The sequence below is a fragment of the Anoplolepis gracilipes genome, chromosome 12 (assembly GCF_047496725.1).
Source record: "Anoplolepis gracilipes chromosome 12, ASM4749672v1, whole genome shotgun sequence".
NCBI lineage: Eukaryota > Metazoa > Arthropoda > Insecta > Hymenoptera > Formicidae > Anoplolepis > Anoplolepis gracilipes.
In genome coordinates, this window is record NC_132981.1 from 65520 (window position 1) to 87397 (window position 21878).

The 21878-nt window shown below is 34.5% G+C and overlaps 1 protein-coding gene and 2 pseudogenes across 1 annotated transcript; 1 reads left to right on the top strand and 2 right to left on the bottom strand.

Annotated features, from left to right (window-relative positions):
* Positions 1-3721: 3721 nt before the first annotated feature.
* On the bottom strand, positions 3722-5482 carry LOC140671743 (cytochrome c oxidase subunit 3-like; annotated as a pseudogene).
* An 832-nt stretch (positions 5483-6314) lies between these two features.
* Positions 6315-7844, bottom strand: LOC140671694 (cytochrome c oxidase subunit 1-like; annotated as a pseudogene).
* An 11031-nt stretch (positions 7845-18875) lies between these two features.
* LOC140671978 (uncharacterized) lies at positions 18876-19190 on the top strand. Its single transcript, XM_072903759.1, has one exon. It carries the CDS (start codon positions 18876-18878, stop codon positions 19188-19190), a length of 315 nt encoding a protein of 104 aa, XP_072759860.1.
* The last annotated feature ends 2688 nt before the right edge of the window (positions 19191-21878 follow it).

Genomic DNA, 21878 nt, shown 5'->3' on the forward strand with positions numbered 1-21878 from the left:
ATAGGATTTTGAGATTATTTAGTTTATTTTATAGCATTTTTTATTAAGCTACCAATTTTTATTTTTCATGTTTGGTTGCCTAAGGCCCATGTTGAAGCGCCTGTTTATGGGTCAATAATTTTAGCTGCTGTTTTATTGAAATTAGGGGGGTATGGTTTATTACGTTTTATTATAATATTTATTTTTCAAAGGAATAAGTATAGGTATGTAATTTTTAGAGTTGGGATTGTAGGAAGGTTGTTTATTGGTATTTTATGTTTAGTTGAAATTGATATAAAAAGTTTGGTGGCTTATTCTTCTGTTGTACATATAAATGTAATAATATGTTCAATATTAACAATAATAAAATTAGGATTTATTAGTGCTTATATTTTAATAATTTCTCATGGCCTATGTTCATCAGGTTTATTTTTTATAGTGAATTTATATTATGAGCGATCAGGGAATCGGTTGATTTTTTTAAATAAAGGAATATTAAATATTTTTCCGTCTTTAAGAATTTGATGATTTTTATTATGTGCTGCTAACTTTTCTTTTCCTTTTTCTTTAAATTTTTTTAGAGAGATTTTTATAATTAGAGTTTTAATTAGATGAGAGATATCTGTTATTATTTATATAATAATGATTTGTTTTTTTAGGAGTGCTTATTCATTATATTTATATTCATATATTCAGCATGGATTTAATTATTTTAAAGAAAAATTTTCAACAATTTATTTATATAAAAGATTATATGATTATTTTGATTCATTTAATTCCTTTAATTTTAATAATTTTAAATTTAAGTTTTTTACATTAATTTTTTTAAATAGAATTTAGTTTTGTTATATTAGTCAATATAGATAATATTAATTATTAATAAATAAGTAATGTTTATTATTTATTTATTTTATTATAATGTCATTATTTAAGTAGTTTAAAATAAAATATTAATTTGTGAAATTAGTGATATAAAAAAAATTTATCTTAGATTATTATAAATTTATTCATTTTTTATAATAATTATTTTTATGTTATTTTTTTTTATAAGATTATATTTAAATTTAATAAATTTAAGATATATAATGGAATGATTATTTTTTAATTTTAATTCAATTAATGTAGAATTTTATATTTTATTTGATTGAGTCTCATTGTTCATTGGGGTAGTTATATTAATTTCTTCAATAATTATATTACATAGAATAATTTATATAGGCGATGACATATTTATTGATCGGTTTATTAAGTTAGTAATTATATTTGTTTTATCAATAATTTTAATGATTATTAGCCCTAATTTAATTAGAATTTTATTTGGGTGAGATGGGTTAGAATTAACTTCTTATTGTTTAGTGATTTATTATCAGAATTATTTATCATATAATTCTGGGATAGTGACAGTCTTATGCAATCGAGTGGGAGATATTGGGTTATTAATAAGAATTGGATTAATATTTACATTTTGAAGTTGGAATTTAAGTTTTATGGAAAATTATAAGTTAATTTTAAGAATAATTGTTTTAGCAGCAGCTACAAAAAGTGCTCAGATTCCTTTTTCTGTTTCATTACCAATAGCTATGGCCGCCCCGACCCCAGTATCAGCCTTGGTTCATTCATCAACTTTGGTTACTGCAGGGGTTTATCTAATAATTCGTTTTAATAAATATTTAATGAATAGGGGCATTGAGAAAATTTTATTATATATTTCAATTTTTACTATATTTATAGCTGGGTTGATGGCAAATTTTGAAAATGATTTAAAAAAAATTATTGCTTTATCTACTTTAAGTCAATTAGGGTTAATGATAATAATTTTAAGTTTAAGATTTAATTTTTTAGCCTTTTTTCATCTATTGACTCATGCAATTTTTAAGTCATTATTATTTATGTGTGCAGGAGTTATAATTCATTTAATGAATAATAATCAGGATATTCGATTATGTGGTAATTTAAATGAGTTTACTCCATTTACTATAATAAGATTTTATATTTCTAGATTAGCATTAATAGGAATTCCTTTTTTAGCCGGATTTTATTCTAAAGATTTAATTATAGAAATTATCTATTTAAATAATATTAATATTTTTTTATTAATAATAATTACTTTATCAATTTCTCTTACTGTGTCATATTCTTTACGATTGATTTATTATATTTATTTTGGCTCATTTAAAAATTCAAGATTTTATTATTATAAAGAAGATAAATTAATGAATTTATCGATGTTTGTTTTATTAATCTTAAGGTTAATTAGAGGATCTATATTAATGTGAATATTTTTTTTTGATAATTACTTTTTATATATGAATGTAAATGTAAAAATAACTACAATGTTATTATTATTTGTGGGAGTATTATTAAGGTTGATTATGTCTATAAAAAATTTAATTAATATATTAATATTTAGTTATTATTTTTTTAGATCTATATAATTTATAAATTATATATATATATGAATTTATAGTCCTATTATAATTTGTAGATTAAACACCTATAAAATAGATAAGATATGGATTGAATTTATGGGAAAGAAAATTATTTATAGGATAATAAATAGATTAGTAATTAAGATAAAATTATTTAAAATTTATATATTTATTTTTATTTCAGTATTAATTTTATTAATTATTTTTTTTATTAGTTAATTAATTTTTAAAGTAATTTATATTTAAATAGCTTAAATTTCGTAAAGCATAATATTGAAGATATTAAGATAATAAGATTTTATTTTTAAATAATTTATTTATAAATAAAGAAAAATTTATTATTTTTATAATGAAAATATAAGGTTTTTATTAATTAAACTATATAAATGAATAAAAAAGAAAAATTAACTAGAATTTTTTTATAGATTCAATATAATTATTAACAATAATTTACCTCTTTTTTGGTTTTAGTTAATAATTTTTAATTAGATATTTATTAAATTTATGAAATAAAATGAAACCTTTCATTGAACGTTGAGTTAGAAGCTCAAAAATATTATTATTTCAAAAAATAAATTTTATTCGATGTGGTTCTTTTAGATTAATTGAAATTAATCAAATTTTTAGGTCGAAATTAAATGTAAATATTTACTTTAAAAGAAAATTAAGATTTAAATATTAAGATATTTAATTTTTAATTGCAATTTAAATGTTATTTATGTTTAACTAAAATCCTGAATAAAATTTATCAAGAATAAAAAATAAATTTATGAATGTAAAAAAATTATAAATTTTAATTAGTTTTTCAGTCAATTGATTTTTCTAAATATTCAATGATTAGGCCAGAAATTAGAATGAAAATGAACAATAATGAGGAAAAAATAATAATTTTATTTATAAAATATATGTAAATTAATGGGATTAAGAGAGTAATTTCAATGTTAAAAATTAAAAAGATTAAACTAATTAAAAAAAATTGAATTCTAAATGGGAGACGAGAATTAGATAGAGGATCAAATCCACATTCAAATGGTGAGATTTTTTCTCGATTTGCTAATGATTTAGATGAGATAAGTAAATTAATTAATAAAATTAGAGTTGATAGAATAATAAAAAATGTAATTATATAAATAAAAGTTAAAATTATTTATATTAAAATTTTATTAATTTTTTTAATTGGAAATTAAATGTAATATGAATATACTATATAAATTTATAAAATAATAAATTAATTTAAATTAAGTAATATTTTAGTATCTTCATCAATAAATAGAAATATATAAAAATAATCAAACATCTACAAAATGTCAGTATCAGGCTGCTGCCTCAAAACCAAAATGGTGAGATTTTCTGAAATGAAGAAAATTTATGCGAAGCAAACAAATTGAAAGAAATAGCGTCCCAATAATTACATGAATTCCGTGAAAGCCTGTAGCTAGAAAAAAGGTTGACCCATAAATAGAGTCAGCAATTGAAAAAGGTGACTCGAAATATTCAATTATTTGAAGAGAGGTAAAATAAATCCCAAGTATAATTGTTAATAAGAGGCTTTGATATCTTTCATTAAAGTTTTTATTTAAGATAGAATGATGCGTTCAAGTTACTGTTATCCCAGAGGATAAAAGAATAATAGTATTTATTAGAGGGATATCAAATGGATTGAATGGTTTAATGCCTAAGGGGGGTCATAATTGACCAATTTCTATGGAAGGGGCTAAAGCAGAATGAAAATAAGCTCAGAAAAAGGAAATAAAAAAGAAAATTTCTGAAATAATAAATAAAATTATCCCTAAGCGAAGGCCAATATATACATTAATTGTATGAGATCCTTGAAATGTTGATTCTCGTGTTACATCTCGTCATCATTGATATATGCATAATAATGTGCAAGGAATAGAAATTATAATTAGATAATTTAATTTATGAAATCATATAATTATTGAAATTAAGTTATTAAATAATCTGAAAGAAATAATAATAGGCCAAGGTCTAATTGATACTAAATGAAATGAATGATTTTGATGTAATTTTGTCATAATGATAATACTATAAAATTTGATTATAATTATTTATTATTTATTTATTTGAAATAGTAAAAATTAATTAAATTTCTCTTCTATATAATGTAGAAAGAATGGAAAACACATAGGCCTGAATAATTGATACAGATAATTCAAGAATAAATAATAAAAGTTGAGAGGAGATTATAATTAAAAAAATTAAGAAATTATTAATAATTTGCCCAGAAAGATCCTAATAATAATAAAAGTAAATGTCCTGCAATTATATTTGCTGTCAGACGAATTGCCAACGTGAGAGGCCGGATAATCAGACTGATTGATTCAATAATGACTATAAATGGTATTAGAATGAAGGGAGTTCCTTGAGGGGTAAGATGAGAAAAGAAATCATTAGTGTAATTTAAAATTCTAAATAACATTATAGAAATTCACAGGGATAAAGATAAAGAAAGACAAAAACTTAAGTGACTAGAAGATGTAAAGATATAGGGGAATAAGCCTATGAAATTATTTACAATAATAAATAAAAATAAACTAATAAAAATAATTAAATTAGAATAGGAATAATTAATTAAAATTTTAAATTCTTTTATTAGAAAATTTAATAAAAAATTAAAAAATATATGTAAACGAGAGGGGATAAGTCAATATTGATATGAAAAAATAAGAAAAATAATTAAAGTTCTTAATCAATTTAGAGAAAAATTAATTCTAGTTGAGGGGTCAAAAATAGAAAATAAATTTATTATCATTTTCAAATTCATTTTTTAGGATTTGTTAAAATTATATTATTATAATAATTAATTTTTAAGTTGATAGGATAAAAATAAATAATGCTTAAAATCATAAAAAGTGAAAATATAGATAAAATTAACATTATTGCTCATATTATCGGTATTATGTGTGGTATAAAAGAATATTTTTGTGGGGGTGAAAATATTTTTAAATTGACAATTTAATGTTTTTTAATATTAAACTAATTCTTTACATTAAAAATAGGGTGTTAGATCTATTATAATTTGACTTAAAAAGTCAAAACTTACTTTCAGTCATTTAATGAATGTAAAAATTATATTTTATATTTATTAATTATTCAATTAAAATAAAAAAAATTAGTTAAAAGGTAAGAAGTCAGTCTTTGAAGTTAGGAAAGTTTGTTGATTCAATAACAATGAGTATAAATCTATGATTTATACCACAAATTTCAGAACATTGGCCAAAAAAAAGACCTGGTCGGTTTATAATTAACATTGATTGATTTAGTCGTCCGGGTGTAGAATCTATTTTAATTCCTAAAGATGGGACTGTTCAAGCGTGAATTACATCTATAGATGTAGTTAAAACACGAATGGGATAATTATATGGAAGAATACAACGATTATCTACGTCTAATAGACGAAATTCATTGGGGTTTAATTCATTAGTAGGAATTATAAATGAATCAAATTCAATATTTAAAAAATCTGAAAGTTCATACCTTCAATATCATTGATGTCCCATAGATTTCAGAGTAATTTTATTATTAAATATCTCATCAGTTAAATATAAAATTTTAATTGATGGGATGGCAATAAAAATTAAAATAAATATTGGAAAAATAGTTCAAATTAATTCAATAGTGTGGCCTTGAAGTATAAATCGGTCAGTAAATTTATTATTAATTATTGAAATTATAATAAAAAGAATTAATAAAGTAATGAAAATTAAAATTATTATAGTAAAATCATGAAAAAAAATTATTATATCATATGTAGGTGAATTAGAATTTTGAAGGAAAATTATTCAAGTAATTATTTTTAATAAAAGAATTTATCTTTATATATAGAGTTTAAATCTATTGCACTAATCTGCCATATTAAAATTTTTTAAAGTTGATAATTTTTAATTAAATTGAAGGAATTTCATTATATCTGTGATTAACAGGTGGTAATTTTCTTAGTCATTCTAATGAAGGATTAAGATAGAATATATTTAAGACAAGACGTTTAGATGATAGGGATTCTCAAATTAAATATATTAAAAAAATTAATCTGATGATAGAAATTAATGAACCAATTGAAGAAATAATATTTCATGAGAGGTAGGTGTCTGGATAATCTGAGTATCGTCGAGGTATGCCTCTCACCCCTAAAAAATGTTGTGGGAAGAATGTTAAATTTACACCAACAAATATTGAGATAAATTGAATATTTAAAAAGTAATTATTTAAAGAATATCCTGTAATAAGAGGGAATCAATGAATAAATCTTGCAATAATGGCAAATACAGCTCCTATAGAAAGAACATAATGAAAGTAGGCAACAACATAATATGTATCATGAAGAATAATATCAATTGAGGAATTGGATAATATAATTCCAGTTAATCCCCCCATTGTGAATAAAAAAATAAATCCTATAGCCCATCAAAGAGAGGAATTATAATTAATTTTTGTACCATGAAGTGTTGTAATTCAACTGAAGATTTTAATTCCTGTTGGAATTGCAATAATTATTGTTGCTGAAGTGAAATAGGCTCGGGTATCAACATCTAGCTCAATAGTAAATATATGATGAGCCCAAACAATAAAGCCTAAAAATCCAATTGCTATAAGAGCATAGATTATTCCTAAGGCACCAAAGGTTTCTTTTTTTCCTCTCTCATTTATGATAATATGGGAAATTAGCCCAAATCCTGGGAGAATAAGAATATAAACTTCGGGGTGACCAAAGAATCAAAATAAATGTTGATAAAGAATAGGATCACCCCCTCCTGACGGATCAAAAAATGAAGTATTTAAATTTCGGTCTGTTAAAAGTATTGTAATTGCTCCGGCTAAAATTGGGAGGGATAAAAGTAAGAGAATTGCTGTAATGAGAATTGATCAAACTAGAAGGGGTATTTTATCAATTGCGAGATTTTTATGATGTATATTTAAGATTGTAGAAATAAAATTAATAGCCCCTAGAATAGAAGATATTCCGGCAATATGAAGAGAAATAATTGTTAAATCTACTGAAGGACCATTGTGAAATGTATTAGAGGCTAAAGGGGGATAAATTGTTCATCCAGTCCCAGTTGCATCATTAATAAAATTACTTAATAAAAGTAGAGAGAGTGAGGGGGGTAGAAGTCAAAAACTTATATTATTTATTCGAGGGTAGGCTATATCAGGTGAACCAAGTATTAGAGGGACAAGAAAATTTCCAAATCCCCCAATTATAAATGGCATAACTATAAAGAAAATTATAATAAATGCGTGTCTAGTAACTATTGAATTATAAATTTGATCATTATTAATTAGTGCATTAGATGATCCTAATTTTAAACGAATAATTATTCTTATAGAAGATCCGATTATCCCAGCCCAAATTGCAAATAAAAAATATAGAATGCCAATATCTTTGTGATTAGTTGAATAAAGTCACTTATTCATAGTATATTTTTATTGATAATAAAATTATTTACTAAGTTTAAGTGAGATAATAATAGATATCATGTCTGATTTAAGTAATAAATTGTAAATTTATTTAAGAAAATTTTAATTTTCTGATATTACATTAAATGTGTTATAAAAATAAAAATTTTTTATATATTTTATAGTTTAACTAATAAAAATATTAAATTGCAAATTTAAAAAAATTTTTAATAAAAAATTAAAATATTAGAATTTTTAAGATTTAAAAATTTTTAAAAATTTTATTGTGTAAACTTTGAAAATTTAAAGTTTAAAAATTTAACTTAAAATCTTAATATTTAAAATTTATTGATTAAGTGGGGTGAAAATTATATATCTAATTTTAAAAAATTGTATACAAACTAAATTGAAATTATAATTAATGAAAAGATTAAGCTTAAAATCATGAAAAAAATAAATAATCTATATGAGTGGGAAAATTTATATATGTATATTTGTTTATTAAAAAGCTTAATTTTAATTGAATAAAAATATATTATTAGATTTATTAAATTAATATAAACATAATTTAAAATGAAAGAATTTAAAATCATTAAAATAAAAATAAAGTAAAAATTTGAATTTAATAAAAAAATATAGATTATAGTTCATTTAAAAATAAAAAACGTTAGTGGAGGAATTCTGGCTAAATTAAAAATTAATAACAAACAAATTAAATTAAAATTAATTGAAGGAAAGTTATTACTTAAAGAAAATCTAAATGAAATTTTAAAATATATAAAAATTATAATAATAATTAATAGGATAAGTGTATAGAATATTAAATATGAAAATCAGATTAGGGTTTTAAAATAAATTAAAATTAATATTCATCCGGTTAATTGAAGAAAACATTTGGTTAATTGAAGAAAATCTTAATAAAATTTTAAAATTTATTGAATTAATTATTTTAAAGGCGGAGATAAATGCAGATGTTAAAATTATAAAATATAGTAAAAAAATTGGAGGGTTAATAAGTGAAATTATGTATAAAGGAATAATTTTTTGAATTGTTAAAAAAATAAATAATGAATATCAATCTAAAAAAATAGCTACAGAAGGGATTCATGAATGAAATGGGGGGATCCCTAATTTAATTATAATAGAGATAAAAAAATTGATTATAATAAAATTTATTTGTATATATATAAAATTATTAATAATTAAAGTTAACATTATTATTAAGGAAGCTAAAGCTTGAATGAGATAATATAAAAAAATAATTTTTTTATTTTTTAATTTAATTGATAAAAAACAAATGAATAAAAAATTATTAATTTCCATAATAAATCAAATTATTAATAAATCGTATAAAAATAAAGAAATAAAAGAAAAATAAATTAAATAAGACATTAAAAAAAATTTTATGAATAAATTATGATGCATATAAATAAAATTAATTTTTTAGTTGTATTAAACTTTGAATAAATATTGAATATTAATATTATATTTTAATGTATTATGAAGCATAAAAATTTTTGAAATTTTTTGAGATAGTTTAAATCTATTAAATATAAAAAAATTAATTTAAATGAAAACATATATAAATTATGTATGATTTATTCTATCAAAATAATCCTTTTATCAGGCATATCATTAAATAAATTTTTAGTTATTAATAAAATTTAAATAGCAAAAATAATTAATTAAATAAGAGAAAGATAAAATTTCTATATTTAGGGTATGAACCTAAAAGCTTAGAGAATTAGCTTACTTACTTTAATTAAATAAATATAAATTAGTATAATATTTTTGAAAATTGACTATTAATCATTAGTTAAAATTAAATATGATAAGTAAATTTAATTTAAAAAAAGGTTATAAGTAAATTTACATAAATAATTTAAATTAAATTTGTATTAGTAAAAATAATAAAAGAATTTATTAAAATTAAAGTAGTTATAAAGATTAATTAATAAATTAAATAATAAAATATTATAAATAAAATTATTATAAAAATTGATTTTTTAAAAATAATTAGTTATTATAGAATTAAAAAAGTATAATTAGTTAAAATAAAATTCAGAGGGAGAGAGTAATTTTATTTAAATTTAATAATTGACTATTTTAATTATATGTATTTATAAAAAAAAAATATATTATTAAAATTAAAATTAAAAAACTTATCTATAAATAAAATAATTAATAATAATTAAAAATCTTATTTATATAAATTTAAGAAGAGTATTTTATAGAAAGTAAAAAAAATTAAAAATTTAAGTTTTTATTTATATATACATTAATATTATTTAATATTTATTATTTAATGTTAATAAAATATTTTAATTATTTTTATAAATATATAATTAATTATATATATTTAAAATATTTAATTAACATTAATTATTTATTATTAATTAATTAAAACTTATTAATCATTATTTTTAATTTAAAATATTAAAAACCTAAAATATAGAAAAAAAAAATTATTTATTAAAAAAATATTTTAATATATTTAAATAATTATTAATAATTAATAATAATGATAATAATATAAAAAAGGGGGGAATATTATTTAATTTTTTTTTTATGTATATTATAAATTAAATTTTATATTCATATTAAATTTAAATTTAAATTATTTTTATAATTTGTTTTTAATAATTAATAAATATAATTACAAAATTAATTTTTTTTTTAAATTTATTTTATAATTTAAAGTATAAATAAAATTTTAAAAAATTATATAAAATTTAAATAATTTAATAATATATAAATTAGTATTTATAATAATTAATTAAATAAAAATTTATAATAGAAAATTATAATTTATTATTAATAAATAAAGTGCCAGCAATTGCGATTTATACTTTAAATAAAAATAAATTTAAATAATTATATATAAATATAAAATATATAAATAAATAAATATATTTAACTAATTTATTTTTTTATGGTGAAATATGAATAGATATTAAAAGTTAAATAATTTTATTTAAATTAATAATAAAATTAAAAAAATTTATATAATAAATTAGGATTAGATACCCTATTATTTAAATGAAAATAAAATATAATTAAATATTAAATGTTAATCATTAAAAATAAAAAATTTGGCGGTATTTTATGATTTAGAGGAACTTGTTGATTAATTTGATAATCCACGAATAGAATTACTTAATTTAATTTTTATATATTGTTGTTGAAAAATTATATTAAAAGATTAATAATTTAAAAATTTAATTATAATTATAATTCAAATCAAAATGTAGAATAGTTAAGATTTAAATGAGTTACATTTAATTTAATTAATTGAAATAAATTTTTAAAGTTTTATAAATATTGAATTTAATTGTAAAGTTAAAAAAATATTTAAATTGAATTTTAATTAAAATATGTACAAATTGCCCGTCATTTTCATTAATAAAAATTTATGGAAAAAGTCGTAACAAAGTAAATATATTGGAAAATGTATTTAGAATAAAAAAAAATTTTAGTTTAAATAAAAATTTTTCATTTACATTGAAAAGATTAATTAAAAATTATTAAAATTTTATTATAATTAATAAATAAATTATTAATAATAAATAAATATAAGAAAAATATTATAAATTATTAAATAAAATTATATTAAAAAAAAAAAAAGTTTTAGTAAAAAATTTTAAAATAATTATTTTAATTTTAATGATAATGTAATGTAAATGAAAATAAAAAAATTTTTTAAAGTAATTTTAGTTAAATGTACCTTTTGTATCAGGGTTTATTAAAAAAAATTATTGATAAATAAATTTCTCGAAAGAAAAAGAGTTAAATAAATAAATAAAATTTAATATAAAAAAATTATTTTTAATATTTATTTAGAGAAGATATTTTAATCAATTTTTTTGATATTTAATTTTTTTTTATATAAATTTAATTTAGATATAAATTTAAATATGTAAATTTTTATTAAAGTTTAAAATAATTTTTATTTACAATAAATATATTAATTTATATTAAAAATTTATGGGATAATCTATAAATTAATTTTAAAATTTAAAAAATTTATTAATATTATTTATAAAAATTTTATAAAAATGGTTTTAAAATTTAAAATTTTTTGAAAAAATTTAATAATTTATTTATTTTAGCATAGTTTAATTATAATTTTAAAATTAAAATAAATTTAATAAATTAAAAAAATATTTTTATTAATTTAAATTAAAAATTAATAATGATAAAATTAGTATTATTTATAAAATTTATTTTTAAAAATTTGATAATAATTAATAATTTATATTTAATTAAAGAATTAGGCAAAATAAATTTATTTAATATATTTAAATAAAATTAAGTCCACCTGTTTAATAAAAACATGGTTTTTAGAAAATAATTAAAGGTTTGTTCTGCTCAATGATGTGTATTAAATAGCCGCAGTAATTTGACTGTGCTAACGTAGCATAATCATTTGTCTTTTAATTGGAGGCTGGAATGAAGGAATGGATAAGATTTAAGCTTTTTAAATTAAATAATAAAAATTTAAATTTTGAATAAAAATGTTCAAATAATATTATGGGACGATAAGACCCTATAGAATTTAATATAATTTTTATTAAAATTCATTAGTTTTTAAATTTAGTATAAAATTATATTTAGTTGGGAGGATTAAAAAATTTTATAAACTTTTTAAATTTTATTTAATAGATAATCATATATTTATGAAAATATGAATAAGTTTTAAAAGAAATTATTGAAAAATTAATTACCTTAGGGATAACAGCGTAATATTTTTTTTAAGATCATATTATAAAAAATGATTGAGACCTCGATGTTGAATTAAAATAAAAATTAGATGGAAAAATTTAATTATTTAGTCTGTTCGACTATTAAAATTTTACATGATTTGAGTTTAGATCGGCGTAAGCCAGATCGGATTTTATCTATAATTAAAGTGTAAATAAATTTGTACGAAAGGACTTTTTATTTGAAATTTTTTTTAAATTAAAGAATAATATTAATTTTATAAAAATTGTAGATTACTTTGGCAGAATAGTGTAATAAATTTAGAATTTATAAATATATAAAAATAATTTATATAAGTAATAATTAAAAATATTTATTATTATTTAGTTTTAAATTTATTAAATTTATTAATTTTATTATTAATTTTATTGTTAGGGATTGCTTTTTTAACTTTATTAGAGCGGAAATTTTTAGGATATGTACAAATACGTAAAGGTCCTAATAAGGTCGGGTTAGTTGGTATTTTGCAACCTTTCAGCGATGCTATTAAATTATTAAATAAAGAATTATTTTATGTTTATAAATCTAATTATCGATTATTTTATTTGACTCCTTTAATGAGATTTGTAACTATATTATCTATATGATTATTATATCCGTTTGCTACTAATTTTTATTATTTAAATTATTCTATTTTATTAATAATTATTTTTATATCTATTGGCGGGTATTCCCCGAAATACCCGAGGGCTCAGAGGGGAAGGTTGTGCCTTCGTACCCAGGGCCATCGACATTCGGTGGCAAACCTACCATCACGGCCATTCAGGATGGTACGGCAGCGAGGGAGGCGTTGGAAAGGAGATACCTCCAATTTCCAATGGCCAAAAAAACGAGCAAATGCCCTCACAACGCGAGGCATATATGCCACAGCTGCCGAGCGAGCGAGAAAAGGAGGAAACATACCGATACAGGTATAACTCCTGCTCCTAGTGACGAGGACTTGGCGTTCCCAGCGGGATCACGCGCCAGTAGCGTGGCGGGTGATCCTAACGAGTACGAAGCAGCATCGCACGCTGGGTCGTACTATGCTGGCTCGGAGGACGAGCAGTCGGACGTCAGCTCCGTCAAGAGAGGCAGAGGAAGGCCCATCACCACGGGTGAAAGGACAAGGGAGAAAAGGGAGGCAAGGGCCAGAGCGAGGGAAGAGGCCAGAGAGAGAGTGGACACGGATTGGGCCCTGGGTGCCTCAATGCCCGATGGACAGGCCTGGGAGAGATGCCGGGACAACCAGAGGGTGGCGAGGGAGATGTTCCTCCACTCTCCGACACCGGCTGTGGTGTCGGATACCATAGCAAACTGCGTGACCATTTTCAAGAGTCTGCAGGTCTCCAAGAACATCAAGGGCCCACTGGAAGGGGAGATGAAGAAGGCTGTGGCGTCCATCATGGCTGCCACAGCAGTCCTTCACGACAGAACTGTATCGTCCTCGCCGAGCAACGCTGAAGCGGAGGAACTTTGGCACCAATTGGAGCTCCTCAAAGCCGAGAAAGAAAAGGAGACGAGCGAGCTCAAAAAACAGGTGGCGGAACTCGCCGATCAGGTAAAAGTGCTGACGAACCAGCTCAGTACTCGCCTGATCGAAGAGGGAAGCATCACAAAAAGTAAAAAGGAGAAAAGGGGCAGGAACCTGAGAGGACGGAACCGCATTGAATCTGACCGGGATTCAGATTCCGACAGCGGGGAGTGGCATTCTCTCAGGCTGAGGACGCCCCAAAATGTCTCCCCAAAGAAGACCGCCTTGAGGAGGGGCGGACTATCTCCGGCATGCGTGTCCCCGGGCCTGGCTGGTGACCCCTGCATGGAGGTAGAACCGCAGGCCGCGAGCGTAACGGAGGAACAGGGACCCCTCTTGAGTGGATCCCCTCGACCACTCCCACCGGTAACTCGCCCAACAGTCCAGGGCGACTTTGCAATCCTGTACGAAGCCCTCAATCAGCACCTACAAATAGGCGTTGACTTGAGGGAAAGGATGCTGCGATTCTTCGAAGCAACGAACGGACAGGGGGAGGCGGTCCAATCTGCTCCCCTGAACGCACATACTCAGCCGCCAATGGGGAAGGAGGCCGAGGCTGAGATCCCCTCGCCAACTCAGCCCAAGACGCAGGGAATGGTTCCTAAAAGCAGCCAAAAGGAAAAAGCGGCCAAGAAGGGAAAGAAGAAGGGAGAAAGCCAGGTTTGTGCTCACACCAAGATCTCTCTCCCCCCCTTCCCTGCCGGTACCCGCTGCCGATGAGAGAATACCTGGAAAGAAATCTCGCCAGGATGCGGAACCCTCTGGGGCTCCACCCTCTGGCGGAGGACCATTAGGCCCGGGGCCCTTCGACAAGAAGTCGACAGACCTCGGGACATATGACCCCTCTCCGACCACGGAAACTCCGTGGAGCGTGGTGGTCGGACGTAAGGGAAAGAAGAAAGTAGGACAGACTTCCCTCCCCTCCAGAACTGTACCCGTTGCTGCGGCCAGTCACCGCCCAGTGAACAGGGTAAGCAGAAGCGTGGGCAGGTAACGGGGGGAGAGAAACCCGATAAAAGAAAAGTTCCCAAAACCTCGGCGGTCATGATAACTTGCCCAGAAAAGAAATATGGCGAAAACATAGCCGCCATCAGAAAGGAGGTAAAACTTGACCAACTGGGAATCAAGGAAGGAAGCCTCAAAATAAGGAAAGGTCTTACCGGTGCCTTAATCCTTGAGATTTCCGGTGAGGACAAGGCACGCAAGGCGGGACAACTCGCCGAACGTGTTAGAGAGGTGACTGGGGACAACGAAGGGGTGCGAGTCATGTGCCCCCAAAAAATGGCCGACCTCCGCATTCGGGGGCTGGAAGACTCCATTACCCGGGTGGAGATTGTTGCCGCAATCTCCGGGGAGGGTAAGTGCGGGTTCTCGGACGTCAAGATGGGAGCGTTCGTGAAGGCCCCCCGCACCGGCCTCAATACGGTGTTGGTGCAATGTCCAATAGACGCGGCCAACAAATTGACACAGATGGGAAAGGTACCGATATCGTGGTACAAATTACCCATCGAGCTGTTGCCGCGGCTCCCCCTTCGATGCTTTAAGTGCATGGAGGAGGGGCATGTGCAGCAACAGTGCGGCAGCGACCGATCCTGTGCCAACATGTGTTTCCGCTGCGGCAAGGAGGGCCACAAGGCCAATTCCTGCTCCGAGCAGAAAGTGCACTGCGCACTCTGTGCTGACTTCGGGGCACCCGCGGGGCACAGGATGGGGGGCATAAATTGTCACCCCCCGAAAAAACTCAACAGGAAGAAGGCCAAATCGATTCCTCCCTCCAAAAAACCCACCCCGTCGGTAGGAGGGGAGAAGGGGGGAATCGAAAACAAGAGCCCAATTCCGTCCCTGATGGAGGTCGTTGTAGGAGAAATCCCACAAGCGAACCAAACGGCTTCAGCCGAGTCTGCGCCCGCGCCGATGGACACATTGGAGTGTCGCAAGCGGCGCGCGGATTCGGTCAGGGAAGGAAACGAGGAGGGTGCGGGGAGCAAAGAGCTCTGCTCCGACTCCCCCAAGCCTCAAAGGAAGCCACGCTTAGACCCTAAGCGTGGTAACGTGAAAGGAGACACCCTTACCCCGGGCGAAATTGAGCCCGTGGGTAATGCGCCATCGAACGCGGATGGAGCCCCCCTTCCACGGCCACGTGGTGCGGGGTCTGAGTCGACGGAGGCCCTCTCTACCGACATCAATGAGGGCCTGTAAATTCATACAGGCAAACATTAACCACGCTCAGCGGGCGCAGGACTTACTCCTGTAGACTATCGCCGAGCGTGGTATAGGACTGGCGATCGTGTCGGAGCCGTACCGACCCCCATCAAACCATCCTAATTGGAGGGTGGACGGCTCTGGCACGGTCGCAATCATACGAGGATCAAACAGCCACAACCCCCCTGTTCCTTACTCAAGTCAGGAAGGGGGTATGTGGCGGTGAAATAAGGATCCATCGCGGTGGTGGCGTGTTACGCACCGCCTAGTTGGGGCCTCTCCCAATTTGAGCTGTATCTGGGGGAGTTGGAGCACTGCATACGCAGCATACTCCCCCAGGAGGTGGTGGTGGCCGGTGACTTTAACGCCAGAGCGCAAGCCTGGGGAGACCGGCTTACCACCCCCAAGGGAGAGGTCCTACTGGACTGGATAGGGGCTCTCGGGCTATGCCTACTAAACACCGGCAACGAGCCCACGTGCGACCGGCTACTGCGGGGGGCGTCTATAGTGGATCTCACTATGATAACCCCCTCCGCGGCACGCCTAAATTGGTCATGGGGGGTGGTCGACCAAGAGACTCTATCGGACCACCGATATATAGAGTTCGGTTGCACCACCCTCCAGCCCGGGAGCCCGACCGGCGGTGCGCCACCGCCGCGATGGAACCTAAAAAAGTTAGACCCGGATAGGTTGACGGCGGCCGTCCAGGCCACCCTTTGGCAACACCATCCGCCAGAGGAGGAAGTGGGGAGCCTGGTGGAGGATGTCGCGCGCCTGGTAGACTCGATCATACAGGCGTGCGACTTCTCCATGCCCAAAAGCAGGCCCCACTCGCGCCGGGCTGCGTACTGGTGGACGGAGAAAATCGCGTCTCTTCGCCGCTCCTCCGTCGCGGAGACTCCTCAAACGCGCCCAGCGCCGTGGCGACGAGGCCTGGAAAGCCGAGGCACTCAGCGACTACCGGTCCGCTCGAGTGGCGCTGAGTGTCGCATTCGCTCCTCCAGGGCGAGATCGTGGGACAAGCTCATCGCGTTTCTTGACGCCGACCCGTGGGGGCGCCCATACAAGATAGTGACGAACAAACTACGTCACTGGGCGCCCCCCGTGACGGAAACCCTCCCCTCGGGATCCCTGGACCAAATAGTCGGGACTCTGTTCCCGACTAAACCCAATCCTCGAGGTTTCGATTGGGGCAGCGCGAACACCGGCGCTGCCGAGGCCTGGTCCAGGGATCTCGAAATCACCGAGGAGGAGTTGAGGAATGCCGTCCGGGGAGTCAAGAACAACAAGGCCGTTAACCCAAACGGCATCCCAGGGCGCGTCTGGAAGCTCGCCTTGGAGGAGCCAAACCTATTCGGGTGGCTACGAGGCATCTTTAATAGATGCCTCGTGGAGGAGGAATTCCCCCCAATGTGGGGAAGAGCCAAGTTGGTTCTTCTCCACAAGGGCGGTAAGAAGGAGGGTGACCCGTCATCGTACCGGCCAATTTGCCTGCTGGACGAGGTCGGCAAAATATACGAGAGGATTCTCGTTCGCCGACTCGTCCAGCATCTGGCGCGCGATGAGGTCCCTTCCCTTCACGAGGAACAATACGGCTTTCGTGAGGGCAGGTCCACGGTGGACGCCGTACTGCGCGTCAGGGCCCTCACGGAGTCAGCTGTGGAACGCGGGAGGGTGGCGTTGGCCGTCGCTTTGGACGTGTCCAACGCCTTCAACACCCTCCCGTGGAAGGCAATCGGGGACGCGCTTAACACCCACCGCGTCCCCAACTACCTCGTGAAGGGAATTCGAGCCTACTTCGGTCACCGTAGGCTCGAATACAGGGACCAAGAGGGCCAGGGTCACACCCGTCGCGTGTACTGCGGGGTCCCACAGGGCTCGGTGTTGGGCCCGCTGCTGTGGAACCTCGGGTACGACGGGATCCTCCATACCGCCCTCCCCCTCGACTGCCGGGTCATCAGATATGCCGACGATACCCTGCTGGTAGCCGAGGGAGACAATTGGGGGGAAGCCCTAAACAGGGCCAACGAAGAGGTGGCAGGCCTCGTGAGGGCCATAAGCCGGACTGGCCTGAGGGTGGCCCCCAGCAAGACCGAGGCGGTCTACTTCTACGACCGCCGGGCCGCTGGGGAGCCTCCCCCCACCTCCCGACTAGATGTTGACAGTACTGTTGTCCCAGTGGGGTCCCAGATCAAATACCTGGGGCTCCACATCGACGGCCGATGGAGCTTCGCGGGTCACTTTGACCGCCTGGTCCCGAGAGCACAGAAGGCGGCGGCAGCGATTAGCCGCTTGCTGCCGAATCTCGGAGGGCCGGACGGTCGGGTGCGCCGCGTCTACGCGCACACCGTCCTTAGCATACTAATGTATGCAGCACCGGTGTGGGCGAGGCGATGGCCACCAGACGCATACAGGACGCGATGCGTCGCGTCCAGCGTAGATTGGCCATTCGTCTCGTCCGAGGCTACAGGACGGTGTCGCACGCGGCGGCCACCATCCTGGCCGGACTTCCCCCCCTGCATATGATCGCGGATTCACACAGACGTCTGTATGACCGGAAATCCGCGGCACGCATGGAAGGAGTCGCCAAGATCCCGGCCAGGATACTGGGCACTTGGAAGCTCCAGGAGAAAAAGTCCCTCGAGCAGCGATGGATCGCGTTGCTGCACGAGCGCCCCTCAACATTTGAGGAGAGGACTATATCGGCCGTCCTGCCCTGTCTGAAAAAGTGGCTGGACAGGGCGTGGGGCAACAGTACGTTTAGGATGACACAGGTGCTCTTCGGACATAAGTGTTTCGGAGAGTACCTGTACCGCATCGGACGGGAGGCAAGCGAGGCCTGCCACCACTGCGGTCACGAGAAGGACACCGCGCAACACACCCTTTAAACATGCCCAGCTTGGAGGGACGAGCGCGATGTCCTAACCCGGACTATCGGGGACGACTTGGCGCTGCCAAGCGTCGTCGTCAAGATGCTCGGCAGCGAGGACAACTGGAGAGCCGTGGCCGCCTTTTGCGAGGCGGTCATGGCCCAAAAAGAAAGCGCCGAGAGGGAACGTAGACCGGGACGGGCAAGGGGAAGGGCTCCTGGCAAGAGACCCCAACCTCCCCCACCACCCGGGCCCCTCTTGCGTACGGTGACGGTCCGGCTGGTGCGACTTCCGCTGCACCCGCTGCCGTCATCGTCGCCACCAGCGACGGCGCACCCATCGACACCCATGGGAGCGCCGCCAAGATGTCAGTAAGTGGAAGGAGGGAGCAGACTGGTTCTGCTCGACCTTCCCGCCCTTACTTCCCCCTCTTTTTTGCCCTCTCTATTTAACCCCTTCCAGATGAGAGGAGGGTCGAAATTCTAAATCTCGATTCTCCCCCTCCACCCCCCATCAGAAGGAAGAGTAGACACGACGGGAGGAGGTAGTGGCCCTCCCGCCGCAGAGTAAAAGTTCGATTTGGAGAGGAGGGGAGTATAGGATATGTTCCTTTCTTCCCTCCCTCCCAGGAAGAACTCCAGTTAAGGAGTGTGGCGAGGAGAGGCTCCTGAAGTATTGCATCGCTAGTTCCAGGAGTCTTCCCTACAATCGCCGAAGATGCCACTCGTGAGGTTTTTAGTGGGTATGCCCTTAAATAGGGAGAGTCCCACATACCCCCCGGATATCCACATGCTGGGTACCGCTGGGTGCTCCTGGCACATGAGGGTTTCCGCGCGTGTGGGTGTTCCCGCCGTGCGGCGTCCCTTGGGGGGATGTGGGTGCTGGCATGGGCTGGCGTCCCACAGTCATGAGGCTCCATCTCGCGTGCAGGCGGCTCAGTGGGTTCTGCCCCTGAGTGCGCGCCGCGAGGGGAGCGGACGGGCCAATGGATCTCCGGAACTCCCGGACCCATCGGGCCGGGCCTCTTCCGAGCCGCTCGGACGTTTTCCGAGGACGGGGTCGGGGAGGCGGAGGAGGGCCGGCGCGGACCGCACGGGCATAGCCCAACGGCGCCGGGTCGGCCCAGCCGTCGGAGCCGCTCGGACGTATTCCGAGGCAGGGTTCGACGGCGGGACGAAGCCCGACGGTGCATCGCGACCGTTTCCCTTCCGAAGCGGTGCACCGTCGGGGCCCTCTGATGGGAGGTAACTTTCGTCAAGGGCGCGTGCAAGCTGATCGCCATGGCGGGTAAGACTGGGCCGGGGAGCGGCGACCCAGTCCCAACCGTCCATGGGGCCCCCCGGGTGGCACCACCCGCTGCGGTATCCCGGAAGTCGGAGGCCGGGAACCCCCGAAAGCCCATAGAGGCGTCAAAACCTCCATGGGTGAGTAAGGGGCCAGGGACCAGTGCCGGGGATGTATATCCCCCGGCCCGTGTCGTATGTCACCCCCCCGGGGGAACTTGAGGCCCTGTCGTGGAGTGTTGCCGGTCACGTTTCGGGACACTCTGCGGCAGGTGAAAGTATACCCTGGGTGACGGAGCCGCAGCGGGGAGCGGGAACTAACAAGAAATGGCGCCAATAAAAACAAATACGGAGGTGGGCGTAACGAGAGACACTACGAGTCTCACGGGAGGAAGAGGAAGGAGAGCCTCGGTCGGGGCGGCCGTTGGTGTCCCTGTGGTCAGGGAAACTAGGTCGCTGACTGATTTGGAAAAAGCGAACTTAGACCCAGTCTTGAAAAAGATGAGGGCGAGACCGCTCAAAAAGGAGAGCAAGTAAGAAGGAACTGGTGAGGTTATCGAGGTGGAGGATGATTCCGACGTTGACGGTTCGGGATCGGCCGGCTCAACGAACTCACAGAGTGATACCGGGTCCTTCCTCTTTGAAAAGAGGAAACAAGGTCGCCCGATAACTACGGGCGAGTACGAGGTCAAGAAGACTATGGCCCGGATCAAACAAGCTCAGGAAAAACTGGCTCTATTCCAATGGGTCTATGACAGGTCTGCTCTGCCAGGGAAAAGAAACAAAACCTGGGGAAAACTGAAATCTCAAAAGGAGATCGAGGAGGAACTTAAAAATTCTCCGGCAGCTGATGTCTGCGCAGAAATACTCACTGCAACATAGGCTGTGGAGAAGGTAGCGAAGGTCTCCAAAAACCTCAAAGGAGATTTCGTCAGGCTTCTTAAGGAAGCCGTGCTAGTGACTTCTGCCGGGGCAGTTACCCTAGCCAGTAGGGGAAGCATGTCCTCTGACGAAGTAAGGAGGCAATTGGAGGAGACCAAGGCTTAGTTTGGGGCCCTCATTGAGGAAAACACAAAGCTGAGAAGGGACGTCGAAGAACTGAAGGGAACGAGCGGTTCCCTTCAGCGCCAGATGGAGGAGCTGACGCGGAGAGAAACCGCGCTTAAAGAGGAGAATGCACTCCTAAGGAAAAGAGTAGAAGAAGGTACGCCCATCAGGAGGAAAGAACCTCCCCTGGAGGTGGCTCCAGGTACCCCTACCCCTGCCCCTCGTACGAGAAGCAGAGAGGGTATGGGAGTAGTTAATTACGCGGAAGAAGGCTCCAGCGAAGAGATGGAGACCGAACCGCTCCTGGAGAAAGGGGCCCCAGAAACCGATTCGGTGACTCCCAAATCCATGGGGACAAACACATCCCCCGCGGGAT

Bases quoted from the DNA above. Each gene is read 5' to 3' on its own strand.
- LOC140671978 (XM_072903759.1), top strand. From the start codon at position 18,876: ATGGAAGGAGTCGCCAAGATCCCGGCCAGGATACTGGGCACTTGGAAG.